Genomic DNA, 19,707 nt, shown 5'->3' with positions numbered 1-19,707 from the left:
TGTACACACACGGGCTTCTGGGAGATGGTATCTTCTGTTTCTTACGTCCAAAATTGTCCCCCGTGTGTCTATAGAAGAAAAAGTTCTCCTTTATGATCAACGGATCGTTCCCCTGTTTTGTGTCTCCTCGTACTCGATTCCATCCGAACCAGAAACGGACAAAACGTGGCCGTTTTGTGTGGTTTGACTTAGAGTTCTAATGAGGTTGCCTCCATCGCCCTTGATCTTGTTTGCTTTGGGGGTCTCGAGGGACCACAGAAGACCAACACTTGAACGCTTTGACCTGTTTAAACTTTTAGGGAATAGGCTTCAGAATAAAAATGCATCGTTTTGGAGGAAAATCCATTCATTTCTTATTATGGCTCACTGTGTGTTCCATAGGGTTTAAGTCCATTTGACTACCGTATTTTCTCGCATATACGCCGTATTAGTCGCTCTTAAAAATGATGCCTAAATCGAGGGTACGGCTTATATGCGCATAAATTAGACTTGACATGCACAAAACTGCAAGGTGATAAAAATCAAATGTCATAATGCAATGCGGCCAATAAGGTCATTTATTTCAAAATAGAGAAAAGATAAACAGATAAAACACCAAGTCTATGAATGAAATTCAAGAAAAATATAAATATAATCCTTATTAACTCATTGGCTGCCTTTTTGCCGTTTTGACAGCAGGGGGCGAATTAATATGATTGAATATAGGAAATGGCAAGTGCAACTCGCAAACATCTGGTTTTGCGGCTCCCCTGTTCCCCAAAAAAGAAAAAAAAGAAAGCATTTATGAACATACAGTGGACCGGATCGGACCCCATACCGGGCCACTTCCGGCCCATGGCCCGCATGTTTGACACACATGGTATAGGCGATTTTTAGCCGTGGTCATTGATTATTTTGGCTGTGATCTTTGCACTTTTCCGTGGACATCCTCCCATCATGCCACGCCTCCCTGGTGTTCTTCAGGGCCTTGGTCCTCTTGGGGTCCACCACCACGTAGTCCACCCGCATGGTCTGCCCACGGCTACGCTCTTCGACGCACTCTGCCAGCTTTTCCTCGGGGTGTCGTTTCTGCGAAAATACCCGCATTATTGCATCGTGAAAATGTTTTTGAAATCATACTTTCTCGCATATAAGCCGTATTTGGAACTAAAGAAATGATGACTGAATCAAGGGTACGGCTTATATGTGCATAAGACTTACAGCGTTGCTATACTCTTTTTCACCAGTAGATGTCGGCAAATTAACATTGACTATTTGTTGGTTATTTTCTGTTTTGCAGGGAGAAAACAACCATTATTGGATGAATTATTAACTTCTTTATGATATTGACCCTTATTATGTGCTTTTGATTCATAGAGTATGGTACTCGGACAATTCGCTGAAAGACGTTTCGCCGACGGACGTTTCGCCGACAGGCCGTTCGCTGAACGGACGTTTTCGCTCGCCCCGCCCCCGGATCGTGTGTGTACATGTTTTTCAACCTCGGCCCGCGGGCCATATACAGCCCGTTACAGATAACATTCATTTAAGAATAACAAGGGAATGTACTGCCCCCCGCTGGACATATTTCAAAATACAAGTACGTACTACAATGTGCTGCCAATTTTTTTATATTTTTTATTTTATCCTTGCGTTTAAAGTAGTAGTTGGACACGCAATGTAATTTATCAAACCTGGGGATTGATGTCTGACACTGAGAAAAAACAACACTAGAAGACTTATGTGAAATTCTAAGTGCCTTGGATAGACTAGAGGGCTTCGAGAACAATAGCTAAAAATGCCATAGAACACACTTTTACTTCTAGTTTAATTTTAAATAATTTCCCATTATTTTAGGAAATATATATTGAAAATGATTTGCTGAAGAACCTTAATTCAAAGATTAATCTCAACGTTTTCTATACTGGTGTAAGTTTTCTGGAGTAGGATTTCTGGATTTACAATTTCATTACAGTAGTACTTACTGTTACTACTACTTTATTTTCTCTATTTCTTCTGTCACGTACTGTTCTGCGTGATCTCCAAATGGCTACTACTTTAAACGCAAGGATAAAATAAAAAATATAAAAAATTGGCAGCACATTGTAGTGTAGTACGTCATTGTATTTAGAAATATGTCCAGCGGGGGGCAGTACATGCCCTTGTTATTCCTAAATGAATGTTATCTGTAACGGGCCATATATGGCCCGCGGGGTGAGGTAGAAAAACATGTACACACACGATCCGGGGGCGGGGCGAGTGTTTCGGCGAAACGTCCCTTCAGCGAACTGTCCGTCGGCAAAACGTCATGAAGATGGAGGTGAAAATTTTGAATCAGGAGGCGGCTTATACGTGAGAAATTGTAAAATTCAACGATTTTAATGCAGTTTTAAGGGTGCGGCTTATATGCAGAGGTCGCTTATATGCGAGAAAATAAGGTGATTCAATCAAATTGGGTCTGTTCACCTGTCTTGTTGGTGACGAGCGGACCGTATAGAGGTCTAGGTCCAAGTACTCCACCTGTTTGTTGCTTTGGGCCCGCCAAGCCAATGGGCTGCTAGCCCCGCCCTCTGAGGCCCGGTGTAGCATGAGCCTCAGAGACTGCAAAATAAAAAGCCAAAAAAATGAAGAAAAATGAGGTACCGCAGGTGATGAGACGAAGGGTTAATTACGGGCTCTCCTGTACTGAAGCTGAGACTGGCGGTCGTCATGGCAACGTAGCTGTCATCGGGATCATCCGAATCGGAGGAGGGAGGGGAAGTGTGATGGGTGGGCTTTGTCGTCTGGTAACTGGGTGGGCTGACATGCACAAGAATAACAATAATCGTGGGAAAAAATGGCGGTGTGATGTAATGCCTAAAATTGACACAAGATGGCGAAAATGAAGCTGGTGTTGTGAGATTAGGAAATTGAGACCAGATGTGAAGAAGTGAATGGGAAAGTATATACGTAAACTAGGGCTGTAACGATGTAATAACTTGCGATATGATTGCTGTAGCGATTATTGACCCACGGTTAGATATGCAAAAATTTTTGCTTTCTAAAGGGGAAAATATTTTACATAAATAACATTTTATAGGAACAAAACACTGGTTGAACACTAATATACAAATGTGTGTGTAAATGTGTATTGGTGTGTGTGTGTGTGCTTTTGTGTGTACATGTGTATTTGTGCGTGCGTGTATTTGTGTACATGAGTATTTGTGTGTGCGTGTTTGTGTGTACAGGTGTATTTGTGTGCGTGTTTGTGTGTACGTGTGTATGCCTATGCGTATTTGTGTGTACACGTGTATTTGTGTGTGTGTGTATTTGTGTGTGCGCATTTGTGTGTACATGTGTATGCGTATGCGTATTTGTGTGTACGTGTGTATTTGTGTGTGCGCATTTGTACGTACATGTGAATGCGTATGCGTATTTGTGTGTACGTGTATTTGTGTGTGCGCGTTTGTGTGTACATGTGTATGCGTATTTGTGTGTGCACGTTTTTGTGTACATGTGTATGCGTATGCGTATGTGTACATGTGTATTTGTGTGTGCACATTTGTGTGTACATGTGTTTGCGTATGCATGTGTACATGTGTATTTGTGTGTGCACGTTTGTGTGTACATGTGTATCCGTATGCGTAATTGTGTACATGTGTATTTATGTGCGCGCGTTTGCGTGTTTGTGTGTACACGTGTATTTATGTGTGCGCGTTTGTGTGTACGTGTATGCGAATGCGTATTTGTGTGTGTGTACATGTGTATGCGTATGTTTATTTGTGTGCTTTTGTGTATTTAAGTGTGCGTTTGTGTGTGTACACATGTATTTGTGTGTGTGTCTGTGTGTATTTGTGTGCGTTCGTGTATTTGTGTGCGTTCGTGTATTTGTGTGTGCCTGTCTTTGTGTGCGTATATGTGTGCATTTGTGTGTATGTACATACATAAACAGTCGTACCTCAACTTACAAAATTAATTGGTTCCAAGACTTTTTTCGTAACTTGAAAATTTCGTAAGTAGAGGTGTACTTTATATGTAAATTCTCCAATTCGTTCCATGGTCCTCTCACAACTACCAACTAAACCCTTTAAAATTGGCCAAAGTGTCCCAATTTTGTATGAAAAATCTGAAGAGACACACAAAAATGAGAGAAAATTATAAAGAAAGGATTAAGTAATGTCTTAAAATAAATAAAGCTTATGAAAATGTGCCCTGCGCCACTGAAATATTTCCCTTCACAGCCGTTATAGATGTAATGCCCGTGTTTGTCCGCCAGATGGCGGCAAGAGCCCGTTCTACCAAGGCTGAAAGCCGTCCACTTTGTAATCCATTTTAGGGGGATTTTGTAATGTGGATCTTTTTTGTATCTCGAGTAACTCATTTGCATATTAAAAATTTGTAACCAGAAATTTTCGTACCTAGAGGCGTTCGTAAGTAGAGGTATGACTGCACACAATGTTTTTCTCTAAATGTCACTTATTTTGAAAGACTGACACACACATACTCCCTAGTGAAGGTTCGAGTGATTGGTGAATGCACAGGGGGCGGGACTTCCTGCCATTTCTCCTGCACTGGAAGGAGGTTTAAAGGGGCCGGTTTTCCTTGGGAACACAGACAAATCATTTGGTGGCCCAGGATTATTTCCAAAATAAAATACAGCTGATGAACGACATGGCTTTTAGATCCTCACTGTTGCATTGTGGTTTTAGATCACGGTGGATAGGCGGTGGCGGCGCCGCCTCGGTCTCCGTCAGTGGCGGGTTACGCAATCCAGAAACGGGGGTCATGTGGACGTAGTTGGCGTCCTGCCGATGGAGGGACGCTTCGGAAAGTCTGAAAACGATGGGATAATACGTATGGCATATGGCGTCCAGTTTGACCCAATGACAAGATGGCGGCTCAAGGGAAAACCGACCGTGATGCGGGTGGCGGTTCGGTGGTGGCCGCGTTCATGCGAACGTAGTTTTCGTCCACTTCTTCGTCTTCGGTGCAAACGCTGCCCAGCGGTACCATGCCTTTGTTGAACTGTGATTGGACAGCATGACTCATGAAAACACTGTCATTTTAAGAATGGTCGCTTACAGTACTCAAAACCCAAGGTTTTGATTTCTGGGTTGAAATGACAACGTTTGGAAAAAGACACATTTTGTTCAGGAATACCTCATTTTTTGAGTTGTTTTTTTCTGGCCAGATTAGCATAAGAAACTGAATGCTAATTATTAGCATTTTTAGCTCGGGTCATAACTCACAAAGTAGCTGTTGAAGCTCTCGCTGAAGTTAAACATGCTCGCTCGGTCCGACAAACTTGCTGGCAGTGACTCACCGTCTGGGGAAAATAAAAATATAATAAATTGACATAAATATGGAAATATATGAAAAAATATAAAAGTTTAAAAACTATTTTTTTCGTACATATCGAAATACCTCAAACATGACAGGAAGTGAGCAATGAAAAGTAGCCTAGAACCTTCCAAATATCAATAGAAAACCAAAATGTACAGGAAGTTACCCATTACACCCTAAAATTACCAGGAAGTGCATGTTTATTCATTTTAATGGCTTATTAAATAATTTTATGATTATTATTATTGTGTCTTCACATTTTTCCTATAAAATTGGGACACTTTGATGAATTTTAAGGGTAGTTTTCAGGACCTTGGAACGAATTAGAGTATTTACATATAAAGTACTGCATTTTCCACTTACAAAAAAAGTTCTAGAACCAAATAATTTTGCAAGTAGAGGTACCGTATTTAAAAAGCATTAAAAAAATACTGCTCAATGGTAAAAATCTGAAAATTCTCCTATGAAAGTTTGGCAGTTCGGTAAAAATACATTACATCAACAACGCACCTGTTTTGGTATCTGGACTCTGACAAAAAAATGGCAAATAAAAACCGAGTTTTGAACCACCAAACCTGAGTGCGAACATCCAGGTGAGTCACTTCCTGTGGGACTCTCCCCTTGTGTCGCCGTGGCGACAGGCTTGGGTGGGCGTGGCGGACGGCTTGGGCTGGTGGTGAAGAGGTCAAGCTGGTCGAGCGAAATCGGAACGGGACGCAGGTGGAAATCCATCGAGTGCTTCTTGGGGTGTGGGGAGGCGTGGCATCGAGGCTTGCCACCTCCCCTCTGAAGGGGAGGAGTCACGATGGAGTCTAGAGGCCGGATAGGGGCGGCCAACCACGGTGCCGTTCGGGAACTGGACAAAGGAGGTCCGATACTGGTGGGCGAGGATGAAGACGAGGATGTGGAAGACGGGGGGAGTCGGTGGTCACTATTATCACTGTCCAGAGACGGGGACGAAGCTTCAGGCTGCCTGGAGGGGGCGGAGCCAAAAAGCACAATAAAATCTCCGAGCCAACAGAGGGCGCTGTGTTCGTCTGTTTTACCTTATGCCGCTTTGGCACTGTGAGAGCCACAGGTACTCTTCGGGCGCATTACCACTTGCTAGCTCCGGGGGGTGCAATGTTGTCGGGTCAGCAGGGGGTGGGGCTCTTGGTGGTGCCATGGCAACGCTGGGGCTGATGGGTACTAGAGTGCAAAAATATTGGGCTCGTACAATACTTTGTATGAGGAAGAGAAGGAGAATAACGCTAATTTAGTATATGATGTCATTTGGTAATGCTAATGTCGCTAAATTAGCCGTGCGTACTTTACGTTGCACTTTTTTAGAGAACGTAGTAAAGTTTTAAAATCAGTTTCACGCCTGAATTTGAATCAGTAAAATTCGAATCAGTAAAATGATTGACATTGATACTTTATCGTAGGTCCAAGCTAATGCAAGCTAACTTAGCATTTTTACCATTGGATCTTATTAAAGAATCAATTTCATAATTAAACTTTTTTATAATAAAAATTATCATAATTATTGTTTTTAGCGTTTGGTGTTTTTAGCGTTTGACGTTTTTAGCGTTTTTAGCGTTTCTAGCGTTTTTAGCGTTTTTAGCGTTTCTAGCGTTTTTATTGCATTAAGCGTTTTTAGTGTATTTAGCGTTTTTATCGTGTTTAGCGTTTTTATAGTGTTTAGCATTTTTATCGATTAGCATATTTATCGTTTTTATCGAGTTTAGCGTTTTTAGCGTGTTTAGCGTTTTTATCGTGTTTAGCGTTTTTATCGTGTTTAGCATTTTTATCGATTAGCATATTTATCGTTTTTATCGATTAGCATATTTATCGTTTTTATCGATTAGCATATTTATCGTTTTTATCGAGTTTAGCGTTTTTGGCGTTTTTATCGTGCCAATCATAGTTGGTGAAAGCGATGATGTAGCCCTACGCCTGCGACAAGGCAATGACGTATCCCTACGCCTGCGACAAGGCATTGTGGTGTTGCCAACTCGAAATCTGATTGGTTAAAGCAACAGGCTCATCGACGCTTGTTTAATGCAGCAGAGCCCGCAGAACTGATTGTGAAGGCCTTGAGGCAGATTTCTGACCCTGGCAACAAATAATGGCTGAAATGTGATTGGTTAAATGCTTCAATATGAAAACACACATCTGGAAGCAGTGCAATCAGGGGGGAAAGCAATTAAAGGAAGCTAACAGACAATTTGGAATTATTTAATAAGTATTGATGGACAAAATATAATATATGATTCAGATATTTCTTAGGCCAGCAGAGAAGACCTTGAAGGCCCTGACGGCCCGCCACTGCATTTTAGTACTATTAAACCACTAGTTATATGTTACTTTGTTAATAGATGGAATTAGAACAATTTTCCAATCCAATATCCTGTTTTGGGTGTTTTTTTCAGAGGGTTGGAACGAATTAATTTGCTTTTAGTTCATTTCTATGGGAAACGTTCATTTGAGTTACGAGAAAATCGACATGCGAGCTCAGTTTCGGAACGCATTAAGCTCGTATCTCGAGGTACCACTGTACTTGTATCCAATTTTTATTTTTATTACGATATAACTTCTGACCCGGTTGCGTTGGGTTGAAGCCACATAGGAGACAGATGGACGCCACCCAGCGGTTCATGTCGTCCTCGGAATCGGCCACTAGGTACCACGTCCTCTCCTCGGTCTTCAAATCGAACACAAAACTGGTCTCCAATTCTTTCTTGGTGAACGACAGCCCGGCGTCCACCTGGAGGAAGACCCTCAACCGTCTAGTCCCATGGTGTCCAGTAGGACCCCTCCCCTACTTACCTGCTCGCAGAGATTCAAATCGATAGTTCCGATTGGTCTTCGGGATTGAGGGTTTTTGAAATACTGCAGGACATCCGGTTCTCCGCTCAGCCGACCGCTCCGCAACGAAAACCAGCGCCTCTTCCATGCCTGCCGAAAAACTGTTTTTCGTTGATATCCACAAGGTGGAGGTTCGGGGTGATGGAATCTGACACCCTTGCCCCGCCCCCCAACCACCTCCCAACAGGAAGTTTAAACAATAAACCCCAAGAAAGCATTTCCTTCCTCAACGCTGGATGCCGAAACCCCCTAAAAACCACCCAAAAACCGCTAACTTATTCATGCTAACGCGGGGCGGCAAGATGGAGTCTTTCCCGCTCTTTCGGGGAGGACCAGCTGAGAGCGATTAAATGGATTACGTAACCCCCGCACGCAGGGGGAGAATGTGATGAAGTATGCGGCTCGAACTTTAGCCCAAATCGTCAAATCGGCGCACACTTCAGCTGGTGTGGTCACAAGGTTCTTGCACGTGATGTCCCGAATAAAACCCCCTCTTCCTTTTCAACAAAATATGTATTTCCCACCCAAAAGCCAGTGTTTTGCGCTTATGTTTGGGTGTATTCCAAACGGTCCAATTGTGGACCGAGTAAATGGTTGTATTGGAAAAACGGAGTGACAAGCACCTGGTAGCTCATTCCTAATTTACAAACAGAATCCCTTGCCTTTGTTTTTTTCTTTTATTTTGACATCCACAACAGGAAGTAGCCCAATAAATGCCTAAAACAACAAAAAGGAACTACTCAATTATTATTCAAATATGTAAACAAAGGCAATTTTTGCATTTTAATGCAATGTGTATCCAGTAAATACAATTTCACAATAAAAGCTAAAAATTAGGAATTATGTAGAAAATATTAATTAATATGCTGTGTATTTCTCGCATTTTTTGATTAGAATTTTATTGTATTGTTTGGTAGGTGAATAGATTTATATGTATTTGAATGTTTTTTTATTGTCATACAGGTATAATTATTTTATGAATTATTTAATAATTATTTATTTAAACATTTTGTTGGTGTTTTATTATTATTATTATCCTAATTATTGTTTTTAGCATTTGGTGTTTTTAGCGTTTTTAGCATTTTTGTCAATTAGCATATTTATCGTTTTTATCGTGGTTAGCATTTTTTGCATAGTTAGCATTTTTATCAATTAGCATATTTATCGTTTTTAGCATGTTTAGCATTTTTATCGTGTTTAGGATTTTTAGTGATTAGCATATTTATCGTTTTTATCGTGTTTAGCGTTTTTAGCATGTTTAGCGTGTTTAGCATTTAATCGTGTTTAGCATTTTTATCAATTAGCATATTTATCATTTTTAGCGTGTTTAGCGTTTTTATCGTGTTTAGGATTTTTAGTGATTAGCATATGTATCGTTTTTATCGTGTTTAGCGTTTTTAGCATGTTTAGCGTGTTTAGCATTTAATCGTGTTTAGCATTTTTATCAATTAGCATATTTATCGTTTTTATCGTGGTTAGCGTATTTAGCGTGTTTAGCATTTTTATAATCAGCATATTTATAGTTTTTAGCGTGTTTACCATTTTTATCGTGTTTAGGATTTTTAGTGATTAGCATATTTATCGTTTTTATCGTGTTTAGCGTTTTTAGCATGTTTAGCATTTTTATCGTGTTTAGCATTTTTGTCAATTAGCATATTTATCGTTTTTATTGTGTTTAGCGTGTTTAGCATTTTTATCATTGTTATAGTTGATCATTTTTATCATTTATTATTATTATTTTATTTCCATATGTAATATTATTTATAATCATAAAGGGAACTGTATAATATGTAGTTATTTATAGTTGCAGAATCAAAATGCTTGATAATTTAGTATAGATATGCGACACTTCGGTCAAATTTTTAATTTTTTTGATATAAAGAACTATAAACACATTTTTTTTAAAGTCAAGATTAAAAGATTTAAGAAATTGACTTGGAGAATTAAGATATGTTTAAATCTCCTTTTAAAAGAAAGAAAAAAAATACTCCTGGATCTCATTTGGATCATTTACGGTATTTCATTAGCAGCTATAGTAATTAATGATAATAATTATTATTTAAAAAAAATTGGTACCCACGTATCGCCGAAGCTTTTTCTCTGGGGGGGATTTTCGGAGCCAACCTTGACAGATGACCTCGTCAGCTTCGCTCATTTCGGGTTCCGGGCGTTTTGAGGGTCCACAAAGACCCTCGGAGGTAAAATCCGCTTTGGAATCCACTTACAAGTGAGCCGATCGCACCTCCTTCTCCCCGAAGCCGTTCACTTCCCACTGCTAGCTCCGCCCCCTTCTCAACTAGGACATTCCTGACCTTCCTGCTTGTCTTCTTTCTCCAACTAAAGTCCGAATTCTGAAGTCAACCGTCAAATTTTCACGTCAAAATCCGAATTTGGAGATTTCAAACCAGGATTCTGGCTTTGTCAAGTCTTAATCCGGGTTTTAATCTTGGAATTCTGACTGGATTCACAGAAACGGACTTTAAAGTCACAGTTCTGATTTTATACCTTTTGACTTGATTGACAGAATTCTGAGATTAAAATCAGAATCCTGACTTCAAAGTCTGATTCAAGCTGACTTAATATTCAAAAACCACTTCAAGAGAGAAAAAAATGGATTTTATTCCACATTTGAAATGACATTTCTCTAAAAATTCTATTTTAAAAGCAGTGAATCCAAACTCATTCACCCTAATGGCCCGAATATAAGACGGTGTTTTTACATTAGACTGAAAAAATGTGGGTCGACTTACAATCAGGGTCTAACCATGATATTCACAGATATCTGTATTACCTGAATATCTAAATCACAGGTGTCAAAGAGGCGGACCGGGGGCCAAATCTGGCCCGCCGCATCATTTTGTGCGGCCCGCGAAAGTAAATGATGAGGGCAGACTTTCTATTTTAGGATCAAATTAATATGAAGAGTATAGATGTATATTAAATTTCCTGATTTTCCCCCTTTTAAATCAATCATTGTCATTTTTTAATCCATTTTTTCTGTGTTTTAGTTCAAAAATCATTTTGTAAAATCTAGAATATTTAAAAAAGCTAAAATATACATTATTTTAGAGCTATAAAAAATGAATATTCAGGGATTTTAATCCATTTATTAAAAAATATCTAAATATTATTTCCCCCTTTTAAATCAATAATTGTAATTTTTAATCAATTTTTTTCTGTTTTTAGTTCAAAAATCATTTTGTAAAATCTTAAAATATATTTAAAAAAGCTAAAATAAACATTGTTTTAGATCAATATAAAAAACTGAATATTCAGGGCTTTTAATCCAGTTCTTTTAATCGATTTATTAAAAAAACTAAATATTATATCTAAAATGGTATGGCCACATAAAATTGAGTTGACGTTAACGCGGCCCGCGAACCAACCCGAATCTGACACCCCTGATCTAAATGTTCATTTAAATGTATTAAAATGTGACTGACAGTTTTTGCATGATTTGATTGAGACAAAAAAAACCATGCTTTTTCTCTCAAACATATTGTTATAAATATTTTTTATAGATGTACCGTCATAATTTTCAGCGTAAAAATTGAATTTGGTGTTCAAAAAGTCGTTTTGCAAACTTGAGTCCTCAAAAAAAGTCGTCTTATAATCGGGGTCGTCTTATATTCAGGCTAATACAGTAATAGCGATGACTCGGCGGCTACACGGGTTAGCGCCCGGCATCACCCGCATTTTATGCAAGTAGAGAACGGGCAATATCAATGAAGATAGTATCCAAACAATGCATTCCAGCGTAAAAAACAAACAATGAACGGTTTTCGCCGGGGCGACGAGCACGAACATGGCCGCCGCCAGACTCCAGGTGTACCTCATCACCAAGGCTACCAGAACACCCAGTATAATTTTGAAGGCCCGCCTCTTGTTCTGGTCCATTCTGTCCCCAATCTTGGAACTCGGTCCAGGTCTCAAGAGAGCCCAGAGAACCGAAATGCAGAAGAACGGTACAAAAATGATGAGAACATTGACAAAAGCAATATCAACGTAAATGTTAAAATATTTGATAGCCATAGCTAGCTTCACCGCGCACGTTAGCCAAACGCCGGCGACGACGACATTGCGGAGTCGTACCCCGCGGTTCTGCCTCCAACCCATATAAGCCACGGGGTGCAACACCGCCAAATAGCGGTCTACACAGGTCAGGGTGTGGAAAAACGCCTCGGCGTCCCGCGTGAAGAAAAACACGAGGTACCCTTGAACGAGGGCGCCAGGTTTGTCCGCCAGTTGACCGTAAACCCGTATTACCGAACCGCCCACGGCGATCATCTCGACGACCGCCATGTTTAGCGTGAAGACGTCGGAATGACTGAGTCCCGCCCCGCCGAGCGAAGACGAAGAACCGAGCCGCGCCGTGTGGCGGTACGCTAGGTACAAGATGGCGGTGAAAAGGGGGAGTGTCAGAATGTTCGCCATGTTGAAACACAGGAAGACGACGTCGAAGGGGCGTGTCAGGAAGCAGTTGAAGGCGCTAAACGCTTGGGAAGAGTTGTTGGACATCTGCAATCAATTGAATCAAACCCAAATCGGATTTGGATTGATTTAATCCAGATGAATAAACTAGCAAGGTGTTAGCATTCCATTTTTAGACGCTTGGTAAACAATGGAAGGGACTCACCTTGTCCAGAGCACGTTCAAAGTCCAAATGGATTTGATTTCCGATTAATATGAGAGCAGCGCTGGCGCCGATTTGCATGTGGGCAAGTCGTATGTGTAACTTATATAAACAGTCATTTGACCCATGGTCGCATATTCATCATTTTTTTCATCAATCTCAATTGCAAGGTCCCAAACTAAAGTTCCACTGAATTTTGTACCACAACCGGTTAATCGTAGTCTCTCTTTTCAAACTAAATATCGAGGAGGCCAAATGTATAACCAAACCTGCAACTACTTCTACTACAGTTCTATCTAGTTGATGTATAACACATCCCACTACTACTATGTCTCTATCTAGCAAATGTATAACACCCCCTGTTGCTACTAATACCACAGCTCTATCTAGTGTATGTAAAATGCAACCCAACTAATACTACAGCTACTGCTATTGGATAAATAACACAATCTCCTATTACTACTACTACTACTACAGCTCCATCTAGTGGATGTATAACACAACCCACTACTACTTTGACAGCTCCATCGAGCGAATGTAGAACAACCCACTACTATTACTATTACTACTACTACAGCTCCATCTAGTACATGTATAACACAGCCCACTACTACTTTGACAGCTCCATCTAGCGAATGTAGAACAACCCACTACTACTACTACTACTACTACAGCTCCATCTCGTCGATGTATAACACAAACCACTACTACTACAGCTCCATCTAGTGAATGTAGAACAACCCACTACTACTACTACTACAGCTCCATCTAGTGGATGTATAACACAGCCCACTACTACTTTGACAGCTCCATCTAGCGAATGTAGAACAATCCACTATTACTAATACTACTACTACTACTAAAGCTCCATCTAGTGGATGTATAACACAAACCACTACTACTATGACAGCTCCATCTAGTGATTGTAGAACAACCCACTACTACTACTACTACTATAGCTCCATCTAGTCTAGTGAATGTATAACACAAACCACTACTACTACTACAGCTGCACCTAGTGGATGTATCACACAACCCACTACTACTACTACAGCTCCACCTAGTGGATGTATAACACAACCCACTACTACTACTACAGCTCCACCTAATGGATGTATCACACAACCCTCTACTACTACTACAGCTCCACCTAGTGGATGTATAACACAACCCACTACTACTACAGCTCCACCTAGTGACTGTATAACACAAACCACTACTACTACTACAGCACCACCTAGTGGATGTATAACACAACCCACTACTACAACGACAGCTCCATCTATTGGATGTATAACACAACCCACTACTACTATTACAACTCTATCTAGTGAATGTATAAAAAAACACATTGCTACTACTGCCACAGCTACACTGTATGTATAACGCAACCCCTACTACGACACCCCATCTATTGGATGTATAACACAACGCCCTACTAACAAAGCTCCATCTAGTGGATGTATAACACAACCCACTACTACTACTACTACACTTCCATCTATTGGATGTACAACACAACCCCCTACTATCACAGCTCCATCTAGTGGATGTATAACAATCCACTACTACTACTACTACAGGTCCATCTAGTGGATGTATAACACAATCCCATACTATTACTCCCTCTCCACCACTACTACTGTGTTTTATAATCCAGTGCGCTTTATATAATGAAAAAAAAATTAAGGTAGGCCATTCATTGAATATGCGCCTTATAGTGCAGAAAATACGGTACTCGTTTCTTTTTTACTTCCCTGCTTGTCAGGTTAATCACTAATAAATAGTAGTCATAGCACGGCTACTTATAAAAGGTAGCATATGTATTCAGTATATTCTGTCATGTTTTTGTAACTCTGCAGTCTGAAAAAAACTACAAACAATGTAACCAATCGTAATGGGACCTGTATAGTGAGACTTTGGGGCGCTAATGGAGGCTAGCTAATGCTAAAGGTGAAGCCAACAAGGGTTTCTACAGGTTTTTTTAAAAAACTATTTATTTTTTACAGTAAGTACAAAATATCCATATACAAAATAATAATTTACACCTCACGACCAGCAGAGGGAGACAAATACAGACAATTTTTTTAAACAGCCTGTGATTTATTCCCATGGAAGATTTAACACTCATTAGAGAGAATGATCTTCACCTGTGTTGTAAGCACACGTGAGCGGGAATACTTTGAAATTCTTGTTTTTATCCAGAATTCTTTGTTTACTAACCCTTTTTAAAGCTAATTTTTTGTGTGTGGTACGTTTCGAGAGTTGTTTGAATTTGTGCGATTTTTTTTGTTTATTAACTTGATTTTCTTTAAAGATAATATTTATTCTTGCTTTCTCATTCATTAAAAAACTGCCTTCCAAAAATCCAATTTATAATCCAATGCAATTTATTATATTTTTTTTTTTCTTTTTATTGTGCATTTTTTTGGCTTGTTCGACTTATACTGAGGTGCAACTAATAACCCGGAAAATTTGGTAATTGGACCCGAGGGGGTATGAAAACGTCTACACACCTGTTTGAGTCTATTATAATTCAATGTTAGATTATTAGTTACATTTTAAGATTAATTAGTGATTAATTTCGCTAACTGGATCCATAAAAGTACTTTTGGATATTAATGACAGACCAGGTAGTTTTGATTGTGTTTTTTAGAGTGCAAAAAAAATCCAGTAACTAAAGTACTCTAAAAAATCAACCAAAAATCTGCGAACCAATCAAATTGTGGCAAACTTCGTCCTATCGGCAACTACCATTCCCCCGTCCAATGAATGAAATTTGTGATTTTTTTGTTGCTTTCCTGAATGTGGTTGTGCCAAAAACAGTTTTAAAAAAAAACAAAAAAAAACATTTACAAAATCCAGTAACTAAAGTACTCTAAAAAATCAACCAAAACTCTGCGAACCAATCAAATTGTGGCAAACTTCGTCCTATCGGCAACTACCATTCCGCCGTCCAATGAATGAAATTAGCGATTTTTTTGTTGCTTTCCTGAACGTGGTTGTGCCAAAAACAGTTTTAAAAAAACCCCTAAAAAAACCCATTAAAAAATCCAGTAACTAAAGTACTCTAAAAAATCAACCAAAAATCTGCGAACCAATCAAATTGTGGCAAACTTCGTCCTATCGCCAACTACCATTCCGCCGTCCAATGAATGAAATGTGTGATTTTTTGTTGCTTTCCTGAATGTGGTTGTGCCAAAAACAGTTTTAAAAAACCATTTAAAAAATCCAGTTGCTTTCCTGAATGTGGTTGTGCCAAAAACAGTTTTAAAAAAAACTTTAAAAATCCAGTAACTAAAGTACTCTAAAAAATCAACCAAAAATCTGCGAACCAATCAAATTCTGGCAAACTTCGTCCTATCGGCAACTACCATTCCGCCGTCCAATGATTGAAATTTGTGATTTTTTTTGTTGCTTTCCTGAATGTGGTTGTGCCCAAAACAGTTTTAAAAAACCCATTAAAAAATCCAGTAACTAAAGTACTCTAAAAAAATCAACCAAAAATCTGAATGAAATTTGTGATTTTTTTTTGTTGCTTTCGTGAATGTGGTTGTGCCAAAAACAGTTTAAAAAAAACATTTAAAAAATCCAGTAACCAAAGTACTCTAAAAAATCTACCAAAAATCTGCAAACCAATCAAATTGTGGCAAACTTCGACCTATCGGCAACTACCATTCCGCCGTCCAATGAATTAAATTTGTGATTTTTTTTTTGTTGCTTTCCTGAATGTGGTTCTGCCAAAAACAGTTTTTAAAAAAAACCTAAAAAACCCAATTAAAAATCCGTGCGCAAAAGACGAGAACTATAAAACACCGTAAGCCCTTCAAGAACCGAATGCTAATGTCAAGTCTGTGGGTGTGCGTGAGAGCCAATGGGAGGGGTGATATGCAGCCCCCTCCTGGTTGGCGAACAGCAGCATCACTACCAGGCGCAGCATCGTTACCACCTTCATCATCATCATCATCATCGGCGACGGTGGCGGCTCAGGCGTTTCTCCTCGGAATACCGGGAATGTTCCGTCGTCGTCACCTGTAGCTTCCGTACGCACACGCATGCGCACCCCCAGAAAGGATGGCTCGCACCGAGTCGCCAGTACCGAACGGCGCTCCGTCCCAGTCCAGGTGCCGCGGCCCGGACGGGCTGAAGAGGGAGGGCGCAACGAAGGAGGCGGGACGTAAGGAGATCCCCTGAGAAGGAGAGACGGACAGACGGTGTGATAGCTTAGTAAACCAAAAAAAAAAAAAAAGATCAATAAATAAATAAACAGGGAATCGGAGGATATTGACGTCCAGGTAGGGCTTCATTTTGTTTCCCTTGCACGCACCTGTCAGCATGCATAATTGATTGCATTTGCATGTGAGGAAGTGTTTGGGTTCAGCGCACACGCTCGCTTGCGGAGGTGGTTGGTACACGCGCGGCGCCCCCGCTCTGTTGAGTAACGGCGAAGGGGGGGTTGCGGGGTTGGTCGGCGAGATGGCGGTGGAGCGGCGCACCCGCGCGCCGCTTTGCATCGGCGAGCGTGTACGCGGGGGGGTGCCGGGGCGGGCATGCGGGGATGATGGATAGCGCTGCAGAACGATAGACAAGCATATGAAGACCTGAGTCCGCCCCACGAAACCCGCACCGCCTCCTAACGCGGGTATTGTGTGTTCTTCAAAAAATGTGTTAAATCCAATCGGGAAGGTTTTGTTTACATTACAATTAAATATTATTGTTTTTTTTATCATATGCATAGGATGGAGCGGTGGATGAGTGGTTAGCGCGTCGGCCTCGTAAGGGTTCGATTCATGATTCGGACCTTGCGGTGTGGAGTTTTCATGTTCGGCCTGAGATTGTGTGGGTTTTCTTTGGGTACTCCGCTTGGCTCCAGCACCCCCTGCGAGCCTTGTGAGGATAAGTAGTATAGAAAATGAATGGAGGAATATTCTTTGATTTACTCTGTAATAATTAATACCTAGCTGGGAAAAAAACAGGTTTTTTTGTATAGCAAAATAAACACACTAAAGGTTATTTCTTCGAAAGGGGAGTTGATTTTGTATGGGTTTTTTTTTCCGTTTTAGTGGCGCTCGTCTCTGACCGGTGTGGGTGAGGAGAAGACTCTTTTCTCCTCGCTTCCCTCCCTCATGTTTTTCCTCCACTCTGGTGGATTTTGTTGTTGGTTTCTATGGGCGAAGAAAAGGTGGTCAAGAGTCTGATTTTAAAGGCAGAACTCTGACTGGAGTCCGAAACCTGACTTGAAATCTGAGACGGAAGTCCAAAATCTGACGTGAAATCTGAGACTCTAAACCGAAATCTGACTTGAAATCTGACACCAAACCTGGCTTGAATTCTGAGACAAAAGTCCGAAACCTGACGTGAAATCTGAGACGAAAGGACGAAACCGGACGTGAATTCTGAGACAAAAGTTCCAAACCTGACTTGAAATCTGAGACGATACCTGACTTGAATTCATAGACTCGAATCCGAACCCTGACTTGAAATATGAGACGAAAGTCCGAAACCTGACTTGAAATCTGACATGGAACCTGACTTGAATTCTGAGACGAAAGTCCAAAACCTGACTTGAAATCTGAGACGAAACCTGACTTGAAATCCGAGACGAAAGTCCGAAATCTGACATGAAATCTGAGACGAAAGTCGGAAACCTGACTTGAAATCTGAGACGGAACATGACTTGAATTCTGAGACGAAAGTCCGAAATCTGACATGAAATCTGAGACGAAACTTGACTAGAAATCTGAGACGAAAGTCCGAAATCTGACATGAATTCTGAGACGAAAGTCCGAAATCTGACGTGAAATCTGAGACGAAAGTCCGAAACCTAACTTGAAATCTAGACGAAACCTGACTTGAATTCTGAGACGAAAGTCCGAAATCTGAGATGGAAGTCCGAAACCTGACTTGAAATCTGAGACGAAACTTGACTAGAAATCTGAGACGAAACCAGATTTGAAATCTGAGACGAAAGTCTGAAATCTGAGACGAAAGTCGGAAACCTGACTTGAAATCTGAGACGAAACCTGACTAGAAATCTGAGACGAAACCAGATTTGAAATCTGAGACGAAACCAGATTTGAAATCTGAGACGAAACCTGACTAGAAATCTGAGACAAAAGTCTGAAATCTGACATGAAATCGGAAACGAAAGTCCGAAACCTGACTTGAAATCTGAGACGAAAGTTCCAAACCTGACTTGAAACCTGACTTGAATTCTGAGACGAAAGTCCGAAACCTGACGTGAAATCTGAGACTCGAATCCGAAACCTGACGTGAAATCTGAGACTCAAATCCGAAACCTGACTTGACATCCGAGACGAAACCTGACTTGAATTCTGAGACAAAAGTCCGAAACCTGACTTGAAATCTGAGACGAAAGTCCCAAATCCGACGCGAATTCCGAAATCTGACTCCAAGCCCGAAATCTGACTCCAAGTCCGAGACTAATCCCAGACTGATTTGCCCCGACTTTTTGATCCCTTTTCTTCCTGTCTGAACTTCATTTCCTCTCCCTCATAATTTGCTTTTCCACTCCCTCGTTCCTCATTCGTTGTTCTCCCAGGTTGCCACGCCATGTACCGTCGCGCCGCTGCTGATAAACAGGTTCAAATGGAGGTTAAGCTGGTTTAATCACGCCGCCGCCCCCTCGTTCCAATTTGAGTCGCCTTTCCGAGCGGACTGTCTGGAATCAAATCGGCTAATTCGATCTTGGGGCAGGAAATGCGGGGCGCGTTGAAGGGCTTAAAAAGTACAGTAAGCTAGCGTCGCATTTTGTAAACGGCTTTTGGATGCTCACATTGATTGAATTCAATGCTTTTATTGTCAAAATACAATTATAATGAGATTTAAAGCTTCACCACCAAGTGCACAAATAACAACAAAGAAACAAACAAATACATGAACTAAAAATAAAAACATTTGTTTTT

The 19,707-nt window shown here is 40.5% G+C and overlaps 2 protein-coding genes across 3 annotated transcripts in view; one reads left to right on the top strand and one right to left on the bottom strand.

Moving 5' to 3' along the window:
• LOC144065687 (short transient receptor potential channel 5-like) overlaps positions 1–19,707 on the top strand; it is a 77,788-nt gene that overhangs the window by 7,979 nt on the left and 50,102 nt on the right. The window contains exon 1 of one of the 2 annotated variants that reach the window (XM_077588669.1): positions 16,507–17,076. The exons of the other annotated variant lie outside the window; for it this stretch is intronic. The gene's annotated coding sequence lies outside the window, so the exon portion shown is untranslated. Of the gene's footprint in view, positions 1–16,506; positions 17,077–19,707 lie in introns of those variants that run through there. 2 annotated transcript variants of the gene reach the window in all.
• Positions 605–10,369, bottom strand: LOC144065690 (GRB2-associated-binding protein 1-like). Its single transcript, XM_077588674.1, has 12 exons — positions 10,229–10,369; positions 8,110–8,238; positions 7,882–8,047; positions 6,348–6,489; positions 5,877–6,274; positions 5,208–5,284; positions 4,874–4,983; positions 4,649–4,791; positions 4,463–4,559; positions 2,652–2,778; positions 2,446–2,580; positions 605–1,068 (listed from the first exon to the last, which is right to left on the bottom strand). The coding sequence occupies exons 1-12, from the start codon at positions 10,301–10,303 to the stop codon at positions 883–885; spliced, it is 1,785 nt and encodes a 594-aa protein (XP_077444800.1). The 5' UTR covers positions 10,304–10,369; the 3' UTR covers positions 605–882.

The sequence above is a fragment of the Stigmatopora argus genome, chromosome 20, assembly GCF_051989625.1.
Source record: "Stigmatopora argus isolate UIUO_Sarg chromosome 20, RoL_Sarg_1.0, whole genome shotgun sequence".
Classification (NCBI taxonomy): Eukaryota; Metazoa; Chordata; class Actinopteri; order Syngnathiformes; family Syngnathidae; genus Stigmatopora; species Stigmatopora argus.
This window is presented reverse-complemented; position numbering and strand designations above follow the sequence as displayed.

Bases quoted from the DNA above. Each gene is read 5' to 3' on its own strand.
- LOC144065690 (XM_077588674.1), bottom strand. From the start codon at position 10,303: ATGAGCGAAGCTGACGAGGTCATCTGTCAAGGTTGGCTCCGAAAATCC. The intron at 6,275-6,347 runs GTAAAACAGACG...CGCCCCCTCCAG, and splicing joins CAGTGCCAAAGCGGCATAAG to GCAGCCTGAAGCTTCGTCCC. The intron at 5,285-5,876 runs GTTTGGTGGTTC...TATTTTCCCCAG, and splicing joins ACCTGGATGTTCGCACTCAG to ACGGTGAGTCACTGCCAGCA.